At 40.0% G+C, this 19,257-nt stretch overlaps 1 protein-coding gene across 3 annotated transcripts in view; it reads left to right on the top strand.

Moving 5' to 3' along the window:
• LOC124798398 overlaps positions 1-19,257 on the top strand; it is a 136,358-nt gene that overhangs the window by 64,803 nt on the left and 52,298 nt on the right. For all 3 annotated transcript variants that reach the window (XM_047261783.1, XM_047261782.1, XM_047261781.1), the window contains exon 6: positions 9,122-9,302. In XM_047261783.1, the coding sequence (XP_047117739.1) occupies positions 9,122-9,302 (181 nt within the window). The remainder of the gene's footprint in view (positions 1-9,121; positions 9,303-19,257) is intronic.

Raw genomic sequence — 19,257 nt, 5'->3', positions numbered from 1 at the left:
AACATCCTGTTTGACAGATGTATAAACTCATCATCAGAATCATGGAGACCAGAGTATAAAGCATAAGCATCACGCAGACTTGTAACAGCCGTGCAATAATGGGTCAGCGTTTGTGATACTTACTCATCAATTGTTGATTAATATTTCACCGTCGCTAATATTTGGCATTGGTCACCTTTGTTTGTGTGGTGACACTACTTGTTTATGGTCTCCTTTTAGTTTACTGGTTAGTGTGCCCTTGCCGACCAAAGGTTTAAAGTGCCATGTTCAGGATTCTTTCATTTCATTTATGCCGTGAGAATGATGGGCTGTTCACTTGCCAAAAATAGATGCAGTTGTTGCCTGACCACATTCCCACAAGTTATTTGAATATTCTATACTGTAAGAAGCACAACTTACATACAATAATTTTTTTATCAAAAGGAGAATGCACTGGAGAAAACTCTAAAATTATACGAGTCAAAATGCCTGGCCAATACTTACCTTGAGATGATACAGTCAGTACCCACATTTAAAAGTAGAAAAAACTATTCTTAGCCTTCTTCTCCTTTCTTTCTCACATCAGGTAGGCTTCTGTCAGCCTGGGGTTTGACTGCCTATCCCTCATTTCCAGCCTTCTAAAACCTATATATCTTTCATCCTTGAAGAAGTAACTCACAGTTCTTGAAAGCAAGGAATAGTTTTCTTTACCTTTAATCTGCCCATTGTCAGTACTCTAATTTCACTTCCTGAAAAGTTATTTTTGTACTGTTGTATAAACTTGTGTGTAAACAATTAGATTGTGACCATATTTAAATACAAATCCCATTAGGGCAGTCTCGTCTCAAATCGTACAGAACATGTCAATTCATGATCTCTGAAAAAAATACACATTTTACCTGTACATCATGTGTGTTAGGAAATAAAATATTTTAATTTCATCTTCATTTTTATAACTGGAACAATGCATATTTTGAAAACAACTATTTATTACTGAAAATTTAAAAAAAAACACATTTTTATGAATTTTTATGAATTATTTACTCAAAAATCCCCTCACAAAATTTATGGAAATGGACAATATATTGTTTGATCAATGTATTAGTAGTTACTGCAATCAAATTGTGCAATATTTTTCTGTGTAAAGTATGAGAAATTGTCCAACATTCTGCATATTTTGCATCATTGAATTTCTAGTGTAAAATGTGCATGTTGGCAACTCTATTTCCTGTTGACAACTCTGTTTCCAGCTCTCTTCTGTTTTTGAGAAACAAGTGAGAACTTGCGCATGAATCATCCTACATAGAGTTTTGTGTTTGATCTCAACTTTTAGTTAGATACAATGTTTGTGAGGAAATACAGACTATGGAAACAACACGAGATGGCGAGGTTTAAGAAATGTGAAGTCAGGAGGTTAGACATTGGGTATAGGGGGAGGGGGTAGTGGAAAAGGATAGAGGTTAAAAGACTGTGGGTGAATTGGTCGAATAGAGGGATGTCTAGTTTGAAATTAGAACAGGAAAGGGGCTAGGTGGGTAAGGACAATGACTAATTAAGACTGAGGCCAGTAGGGTTATGGGAATGTAGGATACATTGCAGGGGGAGTTCCCACCTGTGCAGTTGAGAAAAGCTGGTGTTCATGTGAAGGATCCAGGTGGCATAGGTTGTGAAGCAGTTATTGGAATGATGAATGCCATGTTGGGTAGTGTGCTCAGCAACTGAGTGGTCAGCTGTTTCTTGACCACAGTTTGTCAGTGGCCATTCATGTAGACAGACAGCTTGTTGGTTGATACCACAAAGAATGCAGCAGAGTGGTTGCAGCTTAGCTTGTAGATCACATGACTGGTTTCACAGGTAGTCCTAACTTTGGTTGGTTAGGTGATGCTTGTGACTGGACTGGAGTAGGTGGTGATGGGAGAATGTATGGGACAGGTCCTGCATCTAGGACTATTACAGGGATAGGAGTCATGAGGCAAGGAATGGGAGCAGGGGCTGTGTAGGCATGGACAAGGATATTATGTGGGTTCAGTGGGCAGCAGAATACCACTTGGGAGGGATGGGACTATGAGAGGTAGTCGAAACACTGACACAGAACATGATTCAGTTGCTCCAGTCAGTGGTACTGAATCACAAGGGGAATGCTCCTCTGTGGCCAGATGGTGGGACTTTGGGAGGTGGTGGGTGACTGGAGACATATGGCACAGGACATCTGTTTTTGTACAGGCTTGGGAGGGTAATTACAGTCTGTGAAGGCCTCAGTGAGACCCTAGGTATATTTCAAGAGGGACTCCTCATCACTACAGATGCAATGGCCATCGGTGGCTAGGTTGTATGGAAGGGATTTCTTTGTATGCAGTAGGTGGCAGCTGTTGAAGTCCAGGTATTACTGGAGGTTGGTTGGTTTGGTATGGATGGTGGTACTGATGTAACCATCTTTGAGGTGGAGGTCACTATCGAGGAAAGTGCCTTGTTGAGCTGAGAAGGATCTTTCCTCACCGTGATCCAGATCATGAAGATATCATCAATGAATTTGAATCAGGTGAGGAATTTGGAATTCTGGGTATTTGGAAGGATTCCTGTACATAACCCATGAATAGGTTGGCACAGGTTGGTGCCATGCTGGTGTCCATAGCCGTAACTCGGATTGGTTTGTAGGTGATGCCTTCAAAGGAGAAGTAATTTTCAGTGAGGATATAGTTGGTCATGGTGACCAAGAAGGAGCTTGTGGGTTTGGAGGTCATTGAGCATTTGGAAAGGTAGTGTTCAATAGCAGTAAAGCCATGGGAATTAGGAATGTCTGTGTAAGGAAAGGGAGGTAGCATCAATAGTGGTGGCAGGGCACCATATGGTAAAGGAAAAGAAACTGTGGAAAGTTGGTGGAGGAAATGATTAGTATCTTTTATACAGGAGATAAGGTTGTGGATAATAGGCTGAAGGTGTTGGTGTACGAGAGCAGAGTGTCTTTCAGTGGGGGCACAGTAACCAGCCACAATGAGGTGTCCCAGGTGGGTGGATTTATGGACTTCAGGAAGCATGTGAAGGGTAGGAGTGAGGGGAATGGTAGGGGTGAGGAAAGAGATGGACTCTGGGGAGAGGTTCTGGGATGGGCCTAATGGTCTAAAGATTCATATGGCTATAGTTGGCACCAACTTACGCCAACATATTCATGGGCTATCTAGAGCAATCCTTCCAAACACCCAGAATCCCAAATTCAGATTCATTGATGACATCTTTGTGATCTGGATTGACGGTAAGGACACCCTATCAACATTCCTCCAGAATCTCAGCACCTTTTCCCCAATATGCTTCACTGGTCCTCCTCAACCCAACAAGCCAACTTCCTCAGTGTTGACCTCCACCTTACAGATGGCTACATCAGTACCTACCAACCACCAGTAATACCTCCACTTTGACAGCTGCCACCCATTCAATACCAAGAAGTCCGTTCCATACAGTGTCACCGTCGCACCTGTCACCGTCGCATCTGTAGTGACAAGCAGTCCCTCTTGAAAAATACCAAGGGTCTCACTGAACCCTTCACATACTGTAATTACCCTCATAACCGTGTACAAAAACAGATCTCCTGTGGCTTATGTCTCCAGTCACCCACAACTTCCCAAAGACCCACTGTCTGGCCACAGAGGAGCATTTCCCTCATGACTCAGTAGCTCCCAGGGCTGGAGCAAGTGAATCACACTCTCCATCATGCCCTGAAATGAGGAATGTCCTACCTACTAACCCATCAACCCCTCCACATTGGTACTCCGCCACCCACCAAATCAACACAATTTCTTCGTCCATCCCTACACAACCCTGCTCCCAACCCCTTTTCTCATGACTCATATACCTGTAATAGACCTTGATGGAAGACCTGTCCCTTACATCCTCCCACCACCACCTACTTCAGTCCAGTCACAAGTGTAACCTATCCAATCAAAGGAAGGCTACCTGTGAAACCAACCATGTAATCTACAAGCTACTAAGCTGCAACCACTCTGCTGCATTCTTTGTGGTGGCAACCAACAAGCTGTCTGTCCTTATGAATGGCCACTGACAAATTGCGGCCAGGCAACAGCTGACCAACCAGTTGCTGAGCATGCTGCCCAACAACGCATTATTCATTTCAATGAGTGCTTCACAGCCTGTGCCATCTGGATCCTTTCCACTAACACTGGATTTTCTCAATTGCACAGGTGGGAACTCTCCCTGCAGTATATCCTACATTCACATACCCTTAATGGACTCAACCTTCGTTAGTTTTTGTCCTTACCCACCTAGCCCTTTCCTGTTCCCATTTCAGACTAGACAGCCCTCTCTTAAATCAACACACCCATAATCTTTCTTCTTCTCTCCTGTTCTGCTGGCCCCTCCCCCCCTCTGCCCTAACTTAACCTCTATTACATCAACACACCCACAGTATTTCTTCTTCTCTCCTTTTCTGCTGCCCCCCCCCCTCCCCCCTGTCCTGATCTAACCTCCCCACTGCACCCAGCTGCCCTATGCTTTCCCCAACTTATCCCTATATGCTCCCACAACAATACTTCATCTCCAATCTCTACCCTGCCATCCCTCCCTATCCTTGCCCCAGCTTCCCCTCCCTCCCCCCCCTCCCTCCCCCCTCGCTCCCCCCTCGCTCCCCCCTCGCTCCCCCTCCCTCGCCCCTCCCCCCTCCCCCCCCTCCCGCTCGGTGAAGATTAGTTTGGATTCCGTAGAAACACTGGAACACGTGAGGCAATACTGACTCTACGACTTATCTTAGAAGAAAGATTAAGGAAAGGCAAACCTACGTTTCTAGCATTTGTAGACTTAGAGAAAGCTTTTGACAATGTTGACTGGAATACTCTCTTTCAAATTCTAAAGGTGGCAGGGGTAAAATACAGGGAGCGAAAGGCTATTTACAATTTGTACAGAAACCAGATGGCAGTTATAAGAGTCGAGGGACATGAAAGGGAAGCAGTGGTTGGGAAGGGAGTAAGACAGGGTTGTAGCCTCTCCCCAATGTTGTTCAATCTGTATATTGAGCAAGCAGTAAAGGAAACAAAAGAAAAATTCGGAGTAGGTATTAAAATTCATGGAGAAGAAATAAAAACTTTGAGGTTCGCCGATGACATTGTAATTCTGTCAGAGACAGCAAAGGACTTGGAAGAGCAGTTGAACGGAATGGATAGTGTCTTGAAAGGAGGATATAAGATGAACATCAACAAAAGCAAAACGAGCATAATGGAATGTAGTCGAATTAAGTCGGGTGATGCTGAGGGAATTAGATTAGGAAATGAGGCACTTAAAGTAGTAAAGGAGTTTTGCTATTTGGGGAGCAAAATAACTGATGATGGTCGAAGTAGAGAGGATATAAAATGTAGGCTGGCAATAGCAAGGAAAGCGTTTCTGAAGAAGAGAAATTTGTTAACATCTAGTATTGATATAAGTGTCAGGAAGTCATTTCTGAAAGTATTCGTATGGAGTGTAGCCATGTATGGAAGTGAAACATGGACGATAAATAGTTTGGACAAGAAGAGAATAGAAGCTTTCGAAATGTGGTGCTACAGAAGAATGCTGAAGATTAGATGGGTAGATCACATAACTAATGAGGAAGTATTGAATAGGATTGGGGAGAAGAGAAGTTTGTGGCACAACTTGACCAGAAGAAGGGATCGGTTGGTAGGACATGTTCTGAGGCATCAAGGGATCACCAATTTAGTATTGGAGGGCAGCGTGGAGGGTAAAAATCGTAGAGGGAGACAAAGAGATGAATACACTAAGCAGATTCAGAAGGATGTAGGTTGCAGTAGGTACTGGGAGATGAAAAAGCTTGCACAGGATAGAGTAGCATGGAGAGCTGCATCAAACCAGTCTCAGGACTGAAGACCACAACAACAACATGTAACTTTTTACAAAATATTTGAACAAAATGAACGGTTGTTTCCCCACTCATTTAAATAGTTTTGAGTGAGATATGCTAGTTTTGCATTACATTTACTCGAGTTCAGCACTCAGTTTAAATTTTTAAGTGTCTAGATTTTTTTTTATCTTGAGAGTAGCTAGCTCTAAAATAAAAATTTTGCACTGTAAAATATTGCCTGCCCTCATTGTACATTCCATAAGTACAATGAACAACTAACATACATGCAATTTTTAGAATATTCAGAGTGGGTATTTTAGATAGAAGAATTTATAAAGATTCAAAAAATTTCAGATTCTCTTGTCTTTATGTTGAAATATTTTCATAGTTTAAGAATTTCAGGCATTAATGTCATAGCTGATAGTTAGCAGTCTTTCCACTTTATCATTTCTCAAGGCAGTTAACATCTTGTGTCTGTTAGTATTTTCAAAACATAATTTTGAAGTTTGCTACAAGTTACAAGTTTTCATAGTGTATTTTTCCAAATTAAAACTGAAAAAAGCTCAGAAGTATGTATGTGTTAATCATGTCTAATAGTATTGTGAACAAGATTTGTATTAAAAATAATTTCAGATATCTATCACTTGTAGTTTTTATTTGCAATTTTTTGTCTTTTTTCTTTCATTACGACATTTTCACAGATACTCTCATTTAAAGAGGTTTATAATGTTTAACCAAATCATCAGAAAATCAAAATATTTTAGTTTTTGACAGGTGTCTTGTCGAACTTCAACCTTTATTTCTTTCAGAAAACTTTGAAATAGTGATGTGACACATTCAGTCTTGACCTGTATGATTTGAAATGAAATCACCCATTAAACAGTATGTAAAAACTTGTTCTGTATCATTAGAGTGACCAAGGCTTTAGCCAGGATTTTGTCATCAAAAAGGGGGGGGGGGGGGGGGGGTCCGATATGTTAAAGAGGACCTAAAAAGGCTCATGTTTTTCGTGTATTATGAAACATTTATATAAATACCCAAAAGCACAATTAAATATTTCTATATTTGGCAATATGATAAATTCACTCTCCTGCCAAATGAATTGTAGTACAATGTATTGGCCCTTTGCTAACAAAACACAGATCTATCTTCTAATTTAAGGTTCACTCCTGCAGAGCAAAAGAATCTTAATGTTGGGTTGAATAACTTATAAAGTTAAATGGACTCAAATCTATTTTGACAATAGCTATTTTCTCCTACTAGAATATTGTAGTTAGATCTGAAACTAAACTTATCTGAAGCCAGGTTCGGACTCCTTCAGCATATCAAAGCATCCCAAGTTCCTAAATTCAGTTTCGGAATTTTTTTTTAAATCTTTAATTTACAGAATGAAATTTTCACTCCGTAGCAGAGTGTGTGCTGATATGAAGCTTCCTGGCAGATTATAACTGTGTGCCAGACCGAGACTAGAACTCGGGATCTTTGCCATTTGGTCTGGCACACAGTTTTAATCTTCTAGGAAGTTTCATAACTTTAATGTACTCAAAATGCTTCAATTTCCTGAAGTGATGAAGAACTTTCTCAAAATTACTATTTCAACAGTCAGCTTGAAACTATAGCAGCCAGATTTATTTGAAAACAAAACGGAACACAAAAATACAATGAGCTAAAATTTTGTGATCTTAACACTGATTCACACATTGATTTCAACTAGACTTTTAACATACGTGACCTCATATATGAGTTTGTATTTATCCATAATAATATGATTATAAAGTCTTTGATGCTAATAAGCTCTACTGTGATGTACAACATACTTTGTTGTTAATATGATGTTTATTTACAAATACATTAGAGTTGTGATGGTTGGACTTAGTGTTCTAAGGATATTACGAATAAGGTATTTCGCAGTAGAATATCATTCTTCTAGTAAAACTTAAAGACATGGCATATCGCCATTCCAGAAGTGAACCATCTTTATGCACAGGCACATAGTACAAAAAGACAATTAATAGCTGCCTCCCAATGTAAATATTGCAGAAATATGCATATTGTTGAAGTGTTACATAAACCACCATTAAAATTAAATACTGTCTGCCAGAGAAATAAGTTAGTATTCTCCAAATCGAGATAAGTATTGTTACAAAAATAATGAAAAAAATATTTTTTGCATCATTTTTCCTACAACTTGTAAACATTACAGTCTGAAGGTAATGACAGAACATCTGAAAAAATAAAAACTACAAAACAAAAGAATGTGAGTAAAAACAATTAATTTGAATAAATCGATTAAAGCAATATTTAATCCATAGTTCAATCACACAAATCATTACGTGAATTTTTTGTGTATGAACTATTTTTAGATGACAGCAACAGCCAAGTTATAATCTGAGTTAACCATTTTGACTAAAAATATTTTAATGTAGTACAACAAAATGAAAGTGTTGTTTCCTTACACTATCCATGCTATATAAAGTCAGAATCTTGATTGAAGGTTAGATAGGTCTGTCAAATAAAAAAAAATTGTTTTATGTTAATGATATACTTCTTAGACACTTAATTATTTAAAAATATGTTCAATGTAGTTGAAATTTGTTACAAATTTTCTTAAGTTACATTAAATTTGTTTATATGCTCTTAGAAGTACCACAGAACTGGACTTGATAACTATAGTAAAAATCTTTGTTTCCTTTCTCTTGCCATGACATTTAAAACATCACAAGCTGTAAAAGTAAGAGACTGCTGTATTGAAATTAAGACTACTCAGCTCAAATAAGGCCCTCAATGTACAGTACTTCATCTTGGCTAAAATATGGATGTGTAGCAGCTGATAATGCTGTCGATATAGCAATAGTTTGAATCTATCTATGGCCTTGTTGACTGTTGGTAGTATGTATCTCTTTTTGCCATATTATTGAAAATCAAAATATCTTTCAGTTTCACTATATGGCAGCTAGGTCACACATAACTTCACACTGGACTCGCATTCGGAAGGACGACGGTTCAATCCCGCGTCCGGCCATCCTGATTTAGGTTTTCCGTGATTTCCCTATATCACCTCAGGCAAATGCCGGGATGGTTCCTTTGAAAGGGCACGGCCGATTTTCTTCCCCATCCTTCCCTAACCCGAGCTTATGCTCCGTCTCTAATGACCTCGTTGTCAATGGGACGTTAATCTCCTCCTCCTCCTCAGGACCCACTCATAGGCTATGTCCTTGCAGTAACCAGTCAAAAACACAATTAAATTAACTAAACTAAACTACATTAGATTTGTTTTTACCCAATGTTCTCTCTTCCCACCAGGACTGCACCTGGGCATTTGAAAGTGCAAGCAAACTGAAGCGCCATCAATATAAGCATACTAATGAAAGGAAATACCACTGTATGATGGATGGATGTGGCAAGTCTTTCTTACGATCAGAACACTTAAAGGAACACACACTAACACACATGCCAGAAAGAACTTTCAAATGCCCTGTTGAAAGTAAGTATTTCACAAAGACAAATAAGTGTTATTAGATGAGACATCTCACGGACATAGCTTTAAAAAAACTACTCACGGTATTTATAGTGGCAGAGAAGTAGCAAATTACTTGTCACCAAATGAGAAGTAACTAGAGTAGAGCTGACATATATTTCTAAAATACAGTACTTTCACCCTTTCGGATTTTTTTAAAATTCCTCCATAGCATAGAGGTACCTAGCAAAAATAGAAAGAGTGCTGCAGATGTTTTCAAAATGATGAGGCATTCCAAACTCTGAATTTAGGAGACAAGCAGCAAAATACTTAAAAGTAAAAGTGTACAAATACTCATGCTGTACAGTACTGTAGTAAGCTGTACTAGTCAGTAAAACATGAAAACAGTTGCCAAAGTTTACTTGAGGACACTGTCCCTCAGTGAGCTTCCAGTCTTGTCCAAAGACTTTACCTGCTAAAATACTCTTCTGTTCAATTGTTTTGACTTTGTTAATAATATTTGGTTTTGAAAATTATATGTTAATATAAATTTTTTCATACACGTACACAATATGAACCAAAATAGGGTACACAATTGTGTTATGAACAATTTTATCCACCATCGAAGTGTGAGTCTCGGAACTATACTGTGACAAACTTCGGTAGCTCCACATGTGCCAGTCCTTTCTTTCTCAGCTTCTATCCTAATTTGAATTCAAGTTTTGCTGAAAGCTGGGCTACAAAAAAGAAATATAGTTCCACCAAAAAGCTGCATTGTGACTTAATGTATTCAATGACTAGATTTGACAGCATTTTCATCCTTTGGACAAGCCCACTAACTCAGCTACTTGATCGAAAAAGTGTACCAAAATCATGCATTTGACAATATTTAAAGGCACATAGAAATTAGATAGTAGAATTTACAGTCAGTCATATTAGGTGGCTAGGACAAGCTGCTGTTGTCAAATGCCCTGAAGCATTAAGCATTGAAGAAGTGTTTATAAATGTTCCTACATACATAAACAATGCAGCTTAATAATGTAGCATATGAAAGACATCTTTATATTAGTACATGAAATGTATAAATAATACCATGTGCTCCACATTTTCTTTTGTTATTTACATAGACCACTGATAACATGAAGTTTATGAAATCCACAATAAGAAAGTTCTTCATTAAAAGATGAAGATAGATTTTTATAAACACACATACAACTGCCATATGGTGCAAAGTGAATGTTGTTCAACCTGCCAACATGGCAGAGGCCAAAGAACATGGTAAAAACCATCGGTGGATGTGTAAATGATTAAGCCTTCCAATTCCCTGAAAACAGTAAAATTGCCACCATAGTGTGTTAGAGTTGATCATCTTTAGTGTTGTTACCAGGCCTGGTAGGGTGTATAGGGAGCATGAATAGTATCAAATGTTGAGTGATCACTTTGAAGGACGTAGTGATGCTGCTACGTATGCGTTTGAAGTGGCATTATCAGCATCTGACAATTTGAAAGGGGCCTATCCATTTGGCTGGATGGTCAAATTGTGCAGTGTTCAGATCTGTGGCGTGCTTATGTGACACTGGACTGACAATGGACTGCATGGGAAGGGCAAGCGTACTCATGGTCAAGCTTCCATTTAAGACTGACCACTACAAGGCAGGCTCACCATATTGTGCATCAAGCACACCGTAAACCTTCCAGTCTGCACCTTCCATCTGAGAATGTAAAAGATTGCAACATTCAGCATCATCCCACACCATTGCTCACTGGCTAGCACCAGCTAGACTAGGGAATTATCATCCTACATGTAGGCTGCTGTTAATACCGCAACACAAACTGCTGTGTTTGGAGTGGTGCCAAGACTGGGAAACACGGACTGCTGATGACTGGCATTATGTGTTCAGCTGTGAATTGTGGTTATGCACTACCATGGATGACCATTATGGGTGAGTATGGCTGTAACCTGAGGAGATATACTATTATTCCAATGTTTTTCTGGCGTCATGGTGTGGGAAGCCAATGAGTATGACTTCAGATCACGGCTGGTAGGGATTGAGGGAACTGTAATCGCACAACAATATGTCACAGCTATCCTGTGTCCTCATGAGTTACCTATCATGTCATGTATTCTTCAACAGAACAGTGCTCATCCACACACATAGTTTGTGTGTCTATGAACATGTGGCTTTGAAGTACTCCCAAGAGTAGCAAGAACCTCACACCTCTCCTTGATAGAACATGTGGGATCAGCTTGGATGTCAGCTCCATTTCACATCCAGTATATCAAGGACCAGTTACAACATACATGGGAAAACTTGCCTTGGGATAGGATACAAGGACCTTATGACAACCTTCCCAACCAGTCAGGGCACGCATCCATGCCAGAGAGGGGGGGGGGGGGGGGGGGTGCAAAATCATATCATACTGACAAGTGGGCTTATAATGCCAGTTCTTTTGTAAATTTAACTGAATTTTGTGATAACTGAAATAAATTATGTACCCTCTCAACCTACCCAAAAAATTTAATTTCGTTTCCTCCTCCACTTCTGTATTGTATGCCTCACTGTCTTTGTCATTCACAGAGGGGGGAGCAGTGACAGTGCTTCTTTTGTTTGTGTGTGTGTGTGTGTGTGTGTGTGTGTGTGTGATTTCCGAAAAGTTGTATATACAGGGTGATTCAAAAAGAATACCACAACTTTAGGAATTTAAAACTCTGCAACGACAAAAGGCAGAGCTAAGCACTATGTGTCGGCGAATTAAGGGAGCTATAAAGTTTCATTTAGTATGAACGTGACTCGCCTAAGGCGAACGTTTTCTGTGCCATTTCAGCCAATAAAGTTTTTGGTCCCTTTTTCTTCGAAGGTGCTACTGTAACTGGACTACAGTATCTGGAGATGTTAGAGAATTGGCTGTTCCCTCAGCTCGAACAAGAAGCACAACAATTCATATTTCAACAGGATGGAGCGCCACCACATTGGCACTTATCTGTCCGTAACTACCTGAACGTCAACTACCCGAGGCGATGGATCGGCCGCCAGGCAGCCCGTGACAGAGCACTTCATCACTGGCCTCCAAGAAGCCCTGATCTTACCCCCTGCGATTTTTTCTTATGGGGGTATGTTAAGGATATGGTGTTTCGGCCACCTCTCCCAGCCACCATTGATGATTTGAAACGAGAAATAACAGCAGCTATCCAAACTGTTACGCCTGATATGCTACAGAGAGTGTGGAACGAGTTGGAGTATCGGGTTGATATTGCTCGAGTGTCTGGAGGGGGCCATATTGAACATCTCTGAACTTGTTTTTGAGTGAAAAAAAAACCTTTTTAAATACTCTTTGTAATGATGTATAACAGAAGGTTATATTATGTTTCTTTCATTAAATACGCATTTTTAAAGTTGTGGTATTCTTTTTGAATCACCCTGTATATCGTTTCTATTATAACTGAACAAAATGTCAAAAGGTAAAAGGGAATATTTGCTGAATAAATTACCCTGAGTAGCAATATTTCTACACTGTCACTTGACATTGGTCATATACAGCAAAAGATTTAAATGTAATCTAAGGACAAATGAAGATATAATCCAATGCTGCATTTGTATATATACTCTCAGTACATAATGAGGCACATGTTGAGGAACAAAATAGGAGGAGGAGGAGGAGGAGGGAGAAGGGGAGTTTGATGTGGGGTCAAGAAGGAATGGCAATGAGTGTTGAATGGGGGCACGAGACTTGTTGCAAAGAGTAATTGGAGGACATGTGGAAGAAGGAATGAAGATTTAGGAGAGAGGAGGTAAAAACACAATACAAAGACATCTACCCAGTTGTTAAATATATTGTCCTCTACACTTGTGACCAAGAAAAACAGATATCAGTTGTATCATCAGTGAATCTTTTCTTGGGTCTTTATCCCACAATGGTGCAGGGTCAGCATGGTTAATTTAAGGGGTGGCTGGATGCCCTTCCTGTTGCCACTATGTTACCACCCAGACAGAATGTGTGTACCCCAACTGTCTGCATGTCGTGTTATTCATGTGAAAGTGAGTGAAGGTTTTCTAAATGTTTGCCAATATTGTAACTGAGGCAGTACTTTGGTACCACCCCAGTATTCACCTAGTTGGATGTGGAAACTGCCTAAAAAACACATTCAGGCTGGCCAGCGTGTCGACTCTCACCATTAATCCACTGGACAGATTCAATCTGGGGCCTGCACACTACCCTAACTCGGAAGCAGTGTTGTAACATGCATGGCCATCCGGATCAGTGTGTAGCATTAGTGACTTAATAAACTATGTTTACATAAATATTTTAAGAGTGAAGGCACAGTATATTGTTATAGATACATAGTAAACTATTCTCAAAAAAGGAGAATTTCTCATGAAAAATATCAGAAATGGAAGCTAGACTGTATGTTAATGATGATATACTTAACTGGGTACATGTCATCCAACAGTATAACTTTGTTAATAATATCCATATTGTTTTTTGTAAGGATGGGAAGTGCACTCAGAGATAATTGTTGTTTTAGCACAGGTTTACCATACATATAATCCACCTCCGGTAGCTGAGTGGTCAGCACGACAGACTGTCAATCCTAAGGGCCCGGGTTCGATTCCTGGCTGGGTTGGAGATTTTCTCTGCTCAGGGACTGGGTGTTGTGTTGTCCTAATCATCATCATTTCATCCTCATCGATGCGCAAATCACCGAAGTGGCGTCAAATCAAAAGACTTGCACCCGGCAAACAGTCTACCTCACGGGAGGTCCTCGGCACATGACATTATATTATTACCATACATATATATTTCCAGTACTATATATATCTAAGAAGAATGTTTGCAGAATTATTCTTTCTGTTTCAGTGCAGCTCTTGATCATACATGTAGATAATATATCGTATATTACTGGTTACTCATGTAATTGAGTTTTTCCTCCTCCTCGTCCCCTCTTCTCAATCCTTATTGTATTAGTTTCTGTTAGTTAAGTGATCCATTCATAGACCCATTTTATTACAGTAACATTAATTTCACCTACTCCTCCTCCTCCTCAGCTCAGCAGGCCACTTTCCTTGATGTCAGTGTCTCCTCAAGGTTTGACTGTAACAATATTACAAAAGAGGATAGTTGCTACTCACCATATAGCAGAGATGCTGAGTCATAGGCACAACAAAAAGACTGTCGGAAAGTGAGCTTTCAGCCAACAAGAACATGACCTTCGACACACACACACACACACACACACACACACACACACACACACACACACACAAATGCAGCTCACACACACATGACAATTGTCTCTGGCAGCTGAAGCCAGTCTTTTTGTTGTTCCTGTCTACTACTCAGCATCTCCGCTATACGGTGATACACTACTGTCATTTTCATAATACTGCTACATTCCATCCTGGATTTTCCATTGTTTGATTTCCTCCCAAGGTTGGGTACATCGGTACCTTCATACCCTTCAAACCTACCACCCACTGTTAATACCTCGACTTCAACAGCTGGCATCCATTCCACACCCAGACATCCCTTCATTATAGCATAGTGATCTGTGGTCATCACGTTGATAACAGCGAGCAGAGTAGACCCATCTCCAAATATACCAAGGGTCTCATTGAATCTATCACAGACCAAAATTATCCTTCCTACACGATTTATATGCCCTGGGACAACTGGGAGGTATGAGAAAATTTGGGAATTTTTTCATCTGGAAAAAACAGGAATTTTTTTAGAACACCTTGACTTTTTCATTGTTTTAGTTTTCAGTTAAATTTTTGCAATTTGGCTGGTAAGAGCTGATACTCTAACAAAGAATATTACTTAGCCCGCTACTGCAGAAAAAAAAGATAACAAGAGAATAACACCAAAATAAAACTTGACTTGCAAAGAAAATGTGCCTTTTACAACAACAAAACATAGCACACACAAGCGTCTACTGACAGCGTTAGGATGAAGATTATGCAATACAACAAACTGCTTTCGATGACATTACAACTGTCTACATTTCTAAGAGGTCAAAGGGAAATATTGTGAACGGTGGTTTGAGAAGTGTTACTTTCAAAGTAAATTTCCTTTTATGCAAAATGAACTATGTTAAATGTGAGAATGTGCGATAAATTTCTTAAATCGCATAGCATTTGACTCTCATTCAAAATTAACACTTTTAGGACCACCCACTTTGAGTCCAGAAGAACATACATACATGCCATTATTTAAAATTTTACTTTTATATTTGTGTTTGATACATGTTAAACGGTAACACAAACTAAAACAGACCAATATTATACATGAAAGCTTAGCTTTTCTTGTAGCTACACTGTATGTATATCAATTTAAACCATTAACTTTTCCTGTTCATGTGTTTGCACTACTTGACCCATGTTACTGTTAGCTGACTATATCACATGTTCTGTGTTATGAATATCTTGTGCTCCGAGTACCTACTGTCATTGGCTGGTGAGACCACGTAAGATGAGCTATGACTGGCTGACAAAAGCACATCGCAATTTCAATGTGAGTAATTTGGAAGCTACCATGCTGTATATGATGGAATTTGTATTTATACTTTCATAAAATATGCAGTGTACATGTTTACATGTTGCATTGCATGAAAGACTGTTCTAAAAACACTTTTTTTTTTGGCCGAGTTTTGTTTCCTGAAGTGATAGGAAGCTCTATGCTATTGTGTAAAACCTTCAAAATTCAAGGAACTGATAAGTTTTACAGGTCCAAGGAAATTTCTAATTTATTTTGACTATTACTGGTTAGTATCTTTTGTTATAGGGTGAAATTAGTAATTAAATTCTATTGTTGACATGTAAACAAATATAAATTCTGTACTAATTATAAACGTTCGGAGAAACAACTAATAGTTATCTTAAAGGATGTATTTGGCTCTATTAGAAAACATGTTAGCAATGCCAGCCCTTAATTAATTCCAAAGTAATTAACAGTTTTGTCTAAAGTATTGTTTGCCTACTTATATTTGTTAATTTCATGATTTAAACAAATAATACGGCTTAACCCTCGTAATAGAAGAAACTGTTAAAAAGATGCAATTTTTTGATGTATTCAGTGAATTTAATGAGTTAAGTTTTAACTGTAATTTCTGTAAATTTAACTTCGAAAAATGTTTAGTTTCAGCACCTATTTTGTGATGGTACATAAGGGCCCAATTTTTGGTCACGAGTTTGACAAGTAACCTGTGCTGGTTAGAACAACAACAATGCTTCAAATTAACTGTGGAATAACACCAATAGGCCGCCGTGTGTTAAAACACTGACAGTGTCTGCTCCATACATACCTTTTTATTCTTCAAGAATTGTGAACTTTGTGGTTAGGCTTTTTCTGCTCGTAGATGTCCAACAGTAAACTATTGTAGCAGTGTGTGAATGTTCGCCTGCAAACTATTAATGAGGCTTATGGAAAGTTTAAACAATAGTGCACTGGCCATACACATATAACTGTGTATTAGTGGAGTGTTGTGAAAAAGTGAAATTAAAGTACTGTGAAACGCAACTGTGCATCTGTCGGCTACATTATTTGCTGAAGTCAGTGTCCAAATTACAAACCCCATTTTTCAGCCAGTGTAGCAACGCAGTACATCGACACCAAGGACAACAAACAAAGAGATAAATAAAACACGTGGAATCGCTATGCACCAACTGTTAACTATCCAGAATTTCTTAACCTTGAACCTTGCCACCCCATAATTTCCCACATCCCTCAACATGTAAACTAATTTTACATCTGCAGAAAGAACTGCAGTCCACCGTCCATAAACTTATCCTGACCTTATAATCCTACCTCTGGACAAAGGCTCCACCACAGTTTTGAACTGCAAGGGCACCACACAATGCCCTCTTCATCATTATTGATGCCACCTCCCTGTACACTTAACATTCCTAATGCCCATGGCCTTACTGCTATTTCCCGACACCCGAAGGATTCCAAACCAACAACCTCCTTCCTAGTCGCCATGACCAAGTATATCCTCACCCACAATTACTTCTCATTTGAAGGCATTACCTACAAACAAATTCGTGGTATGGCCATGGGCACCCATATGACACCATCATATGCCAACCCATTCATGGGCCATCTAGAGGAATCCTTCTAAAAACCCTGAATCCTAAACCACTCACCTGGTTCAGATTCATTGGTGACATCTTTGCTATCTGGAACGAAGGTGAGGATATCCTATCCACATTCCTCCAGACCCTCAACTTCTCTCTCATTTTCTCCACCTGGTCCTACTCACCCCAACAAGCCACCTTCCTAGGTGTTAACCTCCACTTCAAAGATGGCTACATCAGTACCTCTGTCATATCAAACCTACTAACTACCAGCAATACCTCCACTTCGACAGCTGCCATCCGTTGCATACCAAGAAGTCCCCTCTGTACAGCCTAGCCACCCGTAATCGTCATATCTACAGTGACGAGCAGTCCCTCTTGAAATATACCAAGGGTCTCACTGAAGCCTTCACTGACTGTAATTATCATCCCAACCTTGTACAGAAACAAATCTCCCATGCCTTATCTTTCTAGTCTCCCACCACCTTCCAAAGTACCACCGTCTGGCAACAGATGAGCATTACCCTCATAACTTGGTACCACCCAGGACTGGAGCAACTGAATTACATTCTCAGCCAGGGTGTCGATTACCTCTCGTAGTGCCCTGAAATGAGAAATGTTCTGCCCACTATTCTTACCACTCCTCCCACAGTGGTAATCCGCCATCCACTGAACCCACACAATATACTTGTCCATCCTTACACAACCCCTGCTCCCAATCCTTTGCCTAATTGCTCATACCTCTGTAATAGACAAAGACGCAAGACCTGCCCCATACATCCTCCCACCACCAGCTACTCCATTCCAGTTACTAACATCACCTATCCCATCAAAGGCAGGACTGCCTGTGAAACAAGTCATGTCATCTACAAGCTAAGCTGCATCCACTGTGCTGCATTCTACGTAGACTTGACAACCAACAAGCTGTCTATTCGCTTGCATGGCCACCGACAAACTATGACCAAGAAACAAGTGGACCACCCTGTTGCTGAACACCCTGCCAAACATGATATCCTTCATTTCAATGACTGCTTCACAACCTGTGCTATATAGATCCTTCCTAGCAACACCAGCTTTTCTGATTTGCGCAGGTGGGAACTTTCACTGCAATACATCCTACTCTTCCCGTCTTCTCTGTTCCCATTCTAGCAATACACAGCCATCATCCACCATCACACCCAGTCTTTTTATTTATCTCCTTTTCCACTACTTCTACCCCCCCCCCCCTTCCCTGCAGCTATTCACTGTCTGCCATCCCCACCATACTATCCCTCGTCCTCCCTGCCCCAGCCTCCTCCTTACCCCAAACCAGTCGCCATTCCCATCATGCAGTGGTGCTGCTGCTTGCGGTGTGGTTTCAGTTGCCTGAGACTGCACAGGTGTGTGTGTGTGTGTGTGCGTGTGAGTATCCATTGTTGACGAGGGCCTTAACGGTCAAAAACTTTAATTGTGAGAATCTTTTTGTTGTGCCTGTCTGTGACTAGAGATAGGATGTTCTTATTCATTAGTATGTTCTGCAGAAATGATTAACTTTTGAACCATTTCTGTTTGTGTGTTCAGGACCAATATCGATGTTGTGGCGCAACACCATGTACCGGTAATATGTGCCTGCGACTCTCTTTGTCGCCATAAACTTAAGGTAACAGATCAGTGTGACTTGAACAGACGTGCAAGACGCCTCACATAGATATGCGACAACCATACCATCAGATCAGTTAGTTTTAAAGAGGGCACATTATTGGCATGAGAGAATGTAATGCTTCTGTCCAGGAAATTGCTGATTGTGTGGGACAAATTGTTTTGACAGGTCAATGAGTGTGTGCAGAATGGTTCGTGGATGGCCATAGAACATGAGAAAATGGGTCAGGTTACACCACCCCACCTATGTGAATGACATTGTAGGACAGATC

This window comes from Schistocerca piceifrons, chromosome 5 (assembly GCF_021461385.2).
Source record: "Schistocerca piceifrons isolate TAMUIC-IGC-003096 chromosome 5, iqSchPice1.1, whole genome shotgun sequence".
Taxonomy (NCBI): domain Eukaryota; kingdom Metazoa; phylum Arthropoda; class Insecta; order Orthoptera; family Acrididae; genus Schistocerca; species Schistocerca piceifrons.
The sequence above is the reverse complement of the archived record's forward strand: the minus strand, read 5'-3'. Positions and strand labels throughout refer to the sequence as shown.